This window comes from Natrix helvetica (genome assembly GCF_964273705.1).
Source record: "Natrix helvetica genome assembly, chromosome: 1".
Lineage (NCBI taxonomy): Eukaryota > Metazoa > Chordata > Lepidosauria > Squamata > Natricidae > Natrix > Natrix helvetica.
In genome coordinates, this window is record NC_138548.1 from 45855549 (window position 1) to 45865710 (window position 10162).

The 10162-nt window shown below is 46.8% G+C and overlaps 1 protein-coding gene across 3 annotated transcripts in view; it reads left to right on the top strand.

Moving 5' to 3' along the window:
* BTBD7 (BTB domain containing 7) overlaps positions 1 to 10162 on the top strand; it is an 86755-nt gene that overhangs the window by 69860 nt on the left and 6733 nt on the right. For all 3 annotated transcript variants that reach the window (XM_081939445.1, XM_081939446.1, XM_081939447.1), the window contains 2 exons: positions 6444 to 6622; positions 7736 to 8164. In XM_081939445.1, the coding sequence (XP_081795571.1) occupies positions 6444 to 6622; positions 7736 to 8164 (608 nt within the window). The remainder of the gene's footprint in view (positions 1 to 6443; positions 6623 to 7735; positions 8165 to 10162) is intronic.

Here is a 10162-nt window from a genome sequence, read left to right on the forward strand (position 1 = left end):
CAAAGGCCATTACCCAGTTGGGTACTAAACCCCAAGCAGGCCAGAATTCCTCGGACTCGATCGCCTCCAACCCTAATGATAGCATGTTTAAGATGCAAGTCCCTCCACAGAACTTGTTCCCATTCCCAGTCTCTTCATGGACAGTGTTCAGCGGCAGTGGGTCCAGCCTGGTTCCCTCGCCGCACTCAATGGTGGTGACAAGAAGCTATATTCAGTGGAATCAAATCTAGAGGACATCTTGGCCTTACCCTTGCTAGACCCCCGGATAGCAGCTCTTATTTCCAACTCTATTCTGCCAGCAGACCTAATGGAGGGTCTCAAGGTGGAAGAGAAGAAGGTGGAGAAGGCTTGCCACAAAACACATCAAGTGGCAGCCTGGGCCATTAAGGGTTCTTTCTCCACCTCTTTCTTTAATAGGACTTCCATTATTTGGCTGCACGAACTACAGTCTAAACTTCCGGCAGGTAACGCACGTCTCTGTCAGGACAGGACCAAAATCATAGCAGCAGTTCAGTACTTGGCCGACGCCTCGCTTAATGAAATTTGCTTCCAGGGTGCTAGCATCTAAAGTAACATCTAGGCTTCTTCTTTGGCTTTGTCATTGGCAGGCCGATATGAAATCAAAGTGGAAGCTCGCCTCTGCTCCCTTCAAAGGGACTAAACTGTTTGGAGAGGCCTTAGACCCGGTCCTAGGTGAATCTAAGGACAAGCAGAAGGTCCTCCCTATCCTGAATAAAAAGCAGGATTGCAAGTCCACTCCCTACTTTAGGAGACAGTCCTTTCGTGCGAATGAGTCCTCGTTCAACTCCTCTACAGACCGTTCACTCAGTCATTTGACAGGTTTCAAGACAAGAAGTCCTTTCGGGACAGGGGTAAGCAGCAATATAACTACTGCAGACCAACCATGGTGGGGCCTCTCACAGGCATTTCCACAAAACCAAGTGACCATCAGGGAGCACCTCCCATCGGGGGACTTTTCATCTCCCAATAGGAACAGACCACGGAGGACTCCTGGGTCTTACAGATCGTGAGGGAAGGACTCTCCCTGGAGTTCATCTCCCATCCCTCGAGGAATTTCATCTGCTGTCCCACCCCTCTTGTCCAACCAAGAGACAGCACATGTGCCAGGAAATCCATCATCTTCTGGAGATCAATGCCATAGAGCAGGTACCAGCCAATCAGGAGCAGAAGGGATTTTATTACATTCTTTTCCTGGTACCCAAGAGCTCATGGGGGTGGAGGGCAATCCAGGACCTGAAGAACCTCAACTTCCATCTCACATACAGGAGGTTCAAAATGCAATCCCTGCAAACCATCCTAGCAGGGATTCGTCAGGGGAACCTCCTCAGGTCCATAGACCTAAAAGAGGCATACCTACACGTCCCAATTTGGCCACAGCACCGAAGGTTCCTATGGTTCTTCTATGTGGGCTGACACTATCAGTACAGGGCCCTTCCATTTGGCCAGTCGTCGGCCCCCAGGACCTTCACCAAAATTCTTTCAGTCGCAGGTGCAGACCCTTAAGGCTCCAATGTTACCTGGATGACATCTTAATTCAGTTGTCGTCCAGGAAACAAGCCTTGTGGATCTCCAGGTCATCATGAGGTCCCTTTAGAACCACGGGTTCTCTGTGAACCTGGAGAAAAGTCACCTCACACCAACTACCAGGGTCCTCCACCTGGGAACCGTAATAGACACCACAATCTGCCAGGTGTTTCTCTCCCAAGACAGGATAGACAGCCTAGGTACCCTAGTCCACAAGGTGTAGGAGTTGAGGCTGGTCCCTATCCTGTTCCTCTCGCAGTTATTAGGGAAGATGATCTCGGTAGTTCCGTGGGCACAACTCCACTCATGGGAGTTGCAGTGGTTGCTTCTGCCTCATCAGAGAGTCAATAGAAGCAACTGTGCAATGACAGTCCGAGTTCCACTGAAGGTGAAGAGGTCCCTCCAGTGATGGTGATCATCGGCTGTGCTAAAAGGACACCTCTTCAAAGAGCCAACGTGAGTAATCATCACAATGGACGCCAGCCTATTTGGCTGGGGCGCCCACATTGGTTAACATGTGACACAGGGCAGGTGGTCTTCAGCTGAAGCAGCTTGCAACATCAACTGGCTAGAGATGAGGGCAGCGAGACTTTCCCTACGTCACTTCCAGCAGGACATTCAACACCAACATGTACTATTGATGATGGACAATGTGGCCACCAAGGCACACAGGGTGGCACGAGATCCAGGAATCTCATGGCGGAAGCAGAGGTCCTGGGAAGGTGGGCGGAGTGACACATCAAAATTCATCTGAGCTGATCACATCTCAGGGGTGGACAACACCCAGCTGGATTGGTTGAGCAGGACCACCATAGACAATGCAGAATGGCGCCTGCACCCGGCCCTGCTCCACAAGTTGTCACAGAGATTTGGCACCCCCGTGATTGACCTTTCACTCACCCCAGGCAGGGGGGTGAGACACTCTTCACTGCAGATGGCCCCAGGGTCTTTTGTATGCTTTCCCATTGCTTCCTCTTCTACTGCAAGTAGTACTCAAAATCATTGCGGAAGGAGCGGAGGTGCTTCTGGTGGCACCTCATTGGCCCCGAAGGTCCTGGTACACCGATCTCGTCAGCCTCTCGGTGTCCAACCCGTGGCGGATCCCTAAGGGTCAGGTCTCCCTCAGCCAGGGGGCCATCGTCCACCGGAACCTCAGTGGCTCCAGTTGGCTGTCTGGCACTTGAGAAGACCTCCTGAGGAGGGAGGACCTCTCGGACAATGTAATTCATACCATCCAGGCGTCCAGACAACCCTTGACGTTCAGAATTTACAACTCCACCTGGGCCACCTACGCCAGGTGGTGTGACACCCGCCATATTGATCCAGTCACAGCACCAGTTCCCCAGTTCTTTGACTTTTTACAGGAGGGCCTTGATAGGGGGCTAGCACCCAACACCCTCCGCTGCCAGGTCGCTACATTATCCACTGTTTGGTCTGGAGATTCGGCTCAGCCCCTCAGCAGACTACCGAAAGTCCAGGGTTTTCTCAAGGGTGCCTCCAACCTGCACCCCCTGGTGGTCCATTGGTAACCATCCTGGCAGTTATCAGTTGTTCTACAGGCTCTAACTTCAGCTCCCTTCATACCTCTTCGTGCTGCTTCCCTCGGACACCTCACGCTTAAGACGGTCTTTCTCATTGCTATAACATCTGCAAGGAGAATATCAGAGCTGGCGCCCCTGTCAATCCAAGAGGACCTATGTATTATTCATCCCGACAGAGTTGTGCTTTGTCTGGACCTGGCATTCATCCCAAAAATTAACACATGGTTTCACACCGCGCAGAAGGTAATTTTACCAAACTTTTGTCTGCGCCCCAGACACCCGAGAGAATGGGTCTGGCATACTCTGGATGTCAGATGGGACCTGCCTAGATACATTAAATGTACAGCAGAATTTTGCAGTCTGAGGCCCTTTTTGTGTCGCTCCAGCCAGGGACGGAAGGTAACATCCTCAACTATCGGCAGATGGCTGAGGGTGGCACCCCTACCCCGGCGACAGCACCTCACATAAGGCACATGATCACGGCATGCATCACAGCGGCGTATCAGCACCAGGCTAAAGCAGTTCCTCACCATATCACCGCTCATTCTATGAGGAGCACAGCCACCACCGCTGCCTGGGCAACCCAGGCAACAATAGATGACATCTGCAGAGCGGCAACGTGGTCGCCCCCATCGCCCTTTGTCAGATTGGACATGTTTGCCTCAGCGGAGGCATCATTCGGCAGTTGGATCCTGCAGGGCATTGTTTCCATGACCAAATCCCTGGGCAGACCTTCTTCCCACCCTAGTGACAATTAACTTGGGTATGTCCCATGCTTGGACTCTCCAAGCAGCACACAGGAGAATGACCATTGGCTTACCTGAAGGGTCCTTCTCTGTGCACTGAGGGAGAGTCCAACCCCAGCCAGGGTCTTTGGGTCCAGGGTTTCTGGGCCATCAGATCGACTCCTTTTTTTTCATCGCATTATCATCCTTCTTCGGTTCCAGAACTTGTCGAAAATCTGGCATTAAGGAGGACCAGGAGGTGGTTAAAGAAAATGATTACCTCAGTCCTTGGGGAACCAGACTAATTTAACCGATGCTTGGACTCTCCTGCAGTGCACAGAGAAGGACCCTTCAGGCAAGCCAATGGTCAATTTCAGCAAGCCTTTGAAAATGGTACATTAAGCGAAAATATTTCACAGTTGAAGTTGATGTTAGCCATAGCAGTTGCTGAAAGAGAGAATGTACTTCTGGAAGGAGCAAAACAGAGGAACGGGGACCATATTTAATGGTCTAATTTAATGGAAAGAAGGACTAGGGATAACATGATAGTATGTTCCAGTATATGAGGGGTTGCCACAAAGAGGAGAGAGTCAACCTATTCTCCAAAGCACCTGAAGGCAGGACAAGAAGCGATGGATGGAAACTAATCAAGGAGAGAAGCAACCTTGAACTAAGGAGAATTTTTCTGACAGTTAGAACAATTAATCAGTGGATGACTTTCCTCCAGAGGTTGTGGGTGCACCAACGTCATACGTTTTTAAGAAGAGGTTGGACAACCATTTTTCTGAAATGGTATAGAGCAGGGGTGTCCAAACTTGGGAACTTTAAGACTTGTGGACTTCAACTCCCAGAATTCCCCAGCCAGTCATGCTGGCTGGGGAATTCTGGGAGTTGAAGTCCACAAGTCTTAAAAGTTCCCAAGTTTGGACACCCCTGGTATAGAGTTTCCTGCCTGAGCAAGAGAAGACCTCCAGGGTCCCTTCCAAATTTTTTATTCTGTTATTCCGTTATTCAGATTGGCTAAGCTAATGGAAAGAGGCAGAGTATGCTCAGAATGAAATATTTATTGGAAAATAAAAGGTAAAGTTCCCCTGCACATATGTGCTAGTCGTTCCCGACTCTAGGGGGCGGTGCTCATCTCCGTTTCAAAGCCGAAGAGTCAGCACTGTCCGAAGATGTCTCCGTGGTCATCTGGCCAGCATGACTAAACGCCAAAGGTGCAGGGAGCACTGTTACCTTCCCGCCAAAGATGGTCCCTATTTTTCTACTTGCATTTTTTACATGCTTTCAAACTGCTAGGTTGCCAGAAGCTGGGATAAGTAACGGGAGCTCACGCCATTATGCGGCGCTAGGGATTCGAACCACTGAACTGCCGACCTTCTGATTGACAAGCTTAGTATCTTAGCCACTGAGCCACTGAATCTCTTTGGAAAATATTAGTGGGGAAATACTGTAAAAGGAGTTAGACTTCCTTAATTTTACCAGCAGCTAGATTGCATAGCATTAGATAGGATTCCCACAGGTGCTGCAGAGTGCCTGCCAACCCATAGAGCAAATTTGAAAATACTTGGCAGGATGGGAAGTGTTGATGATCCATTTTGCATAAAGAGCATCCAGGAAAGATAACAGAATAACAGAGTTGGAAGGGGCCTTGGAGGTCCTGCGCATCCTCCCGCACACATCCCTGCGGCCAATCCGCTCTCACAGGGAGGGCCTTCTCCTGGTGCCGTCCACGAGGCAATGCCAACGGGCGACACCGAGGAGTAGGGCCTTCTCTGTGATGGGCCCAACCCTCTGGAATGACCTCCCCCCCGACATTAGAACCACTACTGACCTCCGCTCCTTCCGACAGAAACTGAAGACACACCTGTTCCGACTGGCTGGTTTGGCATAATTTACAACGTCTGCCCCCCTGGCATATACTTTTTACTGGCTTTTAGAGGGATAGTGCATAAATTGTATGATATTTTAAATTCTTATATTGTTTATTTATTAGCTGTACAGTTTTGGCCTATTTTATCCTCCTCCTATGCATACATGTATTTTATTTGGTGTTTTTTAATATGGACTGTACACCGCCCCGAGTCCCTTTCGGGAGAGGGGGCGGTATATAAGTGCTAATAAATGAAATGAAATGAAAAATGGTCCAACCCCCTGTCCAGGCAGGAAACCCTGTACCATTTCAGACAAATGGTTCTCCAATCTCTTCTTAAAAACTTCCAGTTGGAGCATCCACAACTTCTGATTAATTATTCTAACTGCCAGGAAATTTCTCCTTAGTTCTAGGTTGCTTCTCTCCTTGATTATTTTCCATCTATTGCTTCTTATCCTGCCTTCAGTTGCTTATAGTGAATTCGGGTGGGAAAACTGATCTAAATGGTATGGTTTTCACTGGGTTCACAATAAGATGGAAATGAAGGAAATTCATCTGTACTGTCCTCTGTCCAACTTTGCAGCTCGAGTCATTATTGCATTGATCTTGCTGACCCATGTCTTTCCGATCAATTGCTTTTGGACCAGTTCTTTCTTGAGTGTAAATATCAATCTTGCTAAACTTGGGCTCTGTTGAAACTCATTACAAGGATGCAGGACTAATTTCAGTTCGGATTGTTTTCTGCTTCTCTTTCCTCAGTTCCTCGTCTCTCTGTTGTTAAAGAAATGGTCAGACGGCTGCTGGAGCTCCGCCATACTGAGCAAGTTCAGCGAGCTTACGCTCTGAACTGTGGAGAAGGAGCCACAGTCAGTTATGAGATTCAGATCCGTGTATTGAGGGAGTTTGGACTTTCTGATTCTGCTACTGAGTTGCTGCAGGTATGAAGCAATGAACACAGCATGCAAGCAGGCTGGTCGTCTTCTTTTTTAAAGTGTTTTAGAACCTGCATGCATTCAAAGTCAGAGGTAACTAGCATGTGTAAAAAGTGTTGAAGAAGTGAGTACATTCATTGACGGAGGAAAGCTTAAAGCAGGGGTGTCCAAACTTGGGAACTTTAAGACTTGTGGACTTCAACTCCCAGAATTCCCCAGCCAGCCATGCTGGCTGGGGAATTCTGGGAGTTGAAGTCCACAAGTCTTAAAGTTCCCAAGTTTGGACACCCTTGGCTTAAAGGGAACGTTGCAGTTACATATTGTAATGTAAAAAAAGAATAGGTCAAATTAATTTGTTTCTAACTGATGGACAGGAAAGTATTCCCGTTGCTCCCTTATGCTGCTCTATTCTAAGTGTGAGTTATCTTCTGTGCATAACAATGAGAAGGCTTAATAAAAATTACAGCCTTTTAAAGCTTTTGATTCAAATATGCTGATAAAAAGATGTTAAGATCCCGAGACTAAAGCCTATACAGAGCCCCACCCTATGGTGATCTACAGGACATGAAGTTATATAGTTTTATGCTTGGGAGCAGTGGTGGGATTCAGCAGGTTCGCACCACATCGGGAGAAGCAGTTATTAACTTTCTGAGCAGTTTGGTGAACTGGTTGTTGGAAGAAATCATTATGGCAGAGAACCGGTCCTTAAATTATTTGACTCCCATCGCTGCTTAAGATGGAACAGGAAGAGTTACTGTATTTTGCCCACATAGGCTCTGTAATTAGATACTTACTGTATATAGATCCCATTGTGCTGGCATGTTGTCTTTGTTTTGCCCAGGCAAAGACATTGTAATGCAAACCTCTTGTGTTTCCATATTGTTGGCATGGAGGAAAAAGTACAACCGACCATTTATCTGTATTAGTAGAAGTGTTGCATTTCTTGTCCCAAAGGTGCTTTTTCAAGAGGCAACTGGACTTTCTGGTTTTTCTTTGAAGACGTTTCACTTCTCATCCAAGAAGCTTCTTCAGAAAAAACACCTTTGGGACAACCATGACCTGGATGACTGAGAATCTCCATAGACATGTTGCATTTCTTGTTCTGTCTTTCTGCTACAGAATCCTCACAAGTTCTTCCCCGACGAGCACTTTGGAGACGAAAGCCCACTTCTGACCCTAAGACAGTCAGGCCGATGTCGTGTGAACAGCACGCCCCCTGCAGAAACAGTGTTTACAGACCTAGACTCTTTTGTGGCCTTCCACCCTCCACTCCCTCCTCCTCCCCCTCCTTACCATCCACCAGCGACTCCAGTTCACAGTCAGTTCAAAGTTGGATGGAAGCAAAGAACCCAGAGCCAGCACCCCTCCCGTTCTTTTTCTTACCCTTGTAACCATTCGCTCTTCCATGCCAGAACAGCCCCCAAAGCTGCCCTACCCAATTATTTCTCCAGTGTGAAAGGCACACCTCCAGACTGCACTAACACCGCAGGATTGGGAAGACAGACAGTTGCAGCTGCAGCAGCTGTGGTGGCTGCTGAAAAGCAAGTGGTAAGAGTGCCTTTTTTTATGCACACAATGCCTTTTTTAAATTTAAGGGGTTTTATTAAGTTGTATATATTTTTAATCTGTTTGTAAGTTGCCCAGAGACATAAGGGGAGGCAGGAAATGTTGCGGGTCTAGGGAGATACACCCGGTGGGACCCAGAAGAGCCTTCTCTGTGGTGGCCCCCTCTCTCTGGAACATCATCCCCCCAGAGATTAGAATAACCCCCACTCTAACACTCTTCCGGAAGGCACTGAGGACCTAATTCTGCCAGCGGGCCTGGGGAACCCAGAGCAGGATGGAGCCCATTAAATGACTTGTGTGGGGTACTGTCGCCGGGGTGGGGGTGATTTTATTATATTAATTTATTATATGGCTCTTGTTTTATTAGTTTTATTGTTTTTATATGAGATTGTATATTCTATAAGCCGCCTTGACTTGCGATGTCTGAATAGGCGGCAATATAAATTCCCTAAATTTTTTAAAAAATGGATGGTTACATAAAGTGGATAAATAAATATATCTGCATTAATTTACTACTGCAGGGTGCTGTGAATAAGACTTGGCATTTTACGTTTACCATTATAGCTGTTGGAGTGGAGCAGGCTTCATTTTGGAAACGTTGATTGTGATCAAGCTCTGTGGCATTGAATTGTTCTACAAGAAATCATACAAGCTGTTGTATAATTTCCCTAAGGTCTAAGTTGATAACAAACAACTCTAACAAGCCCTCCAGATAGAGAGATTTATGTGACAAAGCAGATGGGTTTAATCAATTGACTCAAGCTCTTGCCAGTGAAGATGCCAAGATTGCTAGGTAGCATTAATGTACAAAAAATGAAGCAAATATTTTTATATGGTATGTAGAAGAGGCAGTCCAGTGAAGGTTTAAATGAAGCAGGAGGAGACACTAACACAATGGGCGGAAAACAAATTCTTTCTCACCAATTCATTTTCCTCCAAAGGCCATCAAAGGAACACATCAAGAGGTAAAAAATGGAGCCACAGTGACTTAGATTGTAGCTATATTGCAGTGCTGCAGGCTACTTCTGCTGCCTGCTGGCTGCCTGCAATTTAGCAATTCAAATGCCACCAGGCTCAAGGTTGACTCAGCCTTCCGTCCTTCTGAGGTCGATAAAATGAGGACCCAGATTGTTGGGGACAATATGCTGACTCTGTAAACCACTTCGAGAGGGCTGTTAAAGCATTATAAAGCAGTATATCTTAAGTGCTATTGCTATTGCTAAACCAGAATAAGTGAACATAGTAGCTGGGGATTTTTACTCATTTATTAAATCCTTTCCTATAGATTGCATCCAAATTTTCTGTGAAGAGTTTTCTCTTACACCTTTGCTTTTAAGTTTGTTTATGCATAAGATACTGATTTTGGTTGTATTTTTATCAAGGTAGTAGACCTGAAGAAAATGTATGCTTTATTTTATTTTAAAAAAAAACTATTACCCATTTTCAACCAACAGCTGATGAAATAACTTTATAAGGTGGCCATTCAATGTATAAATATTTATATATTTTATTTGTCACATATTTATACTGTCCATTTCAATTAAGCGACTCTGGGTAGCTTACCATGTCACAGAATTTGAAAACATATAAGAACAGCTAAAAACAGAATTAAAAGTTAGGTTTACGGTATTGAAAGTTAAAAAGGCAATCTATGGTATATGTTCTAATATAACAGTGGTGTGTTCCGGATCCCGTTGCAACCGGTACGCTGCGACGGGGCCGGGTGTCCCTCACACGCACTGCGCGCGCATGCATACCAACCACTTGTGACGCTCCAGCTGCTCGGCAGAGCATCGTTCAGGCACCATACGCTCCATGCGTGTGCGCAAATGGCCCAGTTGGGTCAAATACAGGTAAGGACGGTGGGCGGGTGGGCCCTCCAGAGCACCGTACCGGATTGGTACCTGGTGCTCCCAACTGGCACCGATACGCCCATACCGGGGTGTACCAGCCGTAACCTGCCACTGTAATATAACCTAT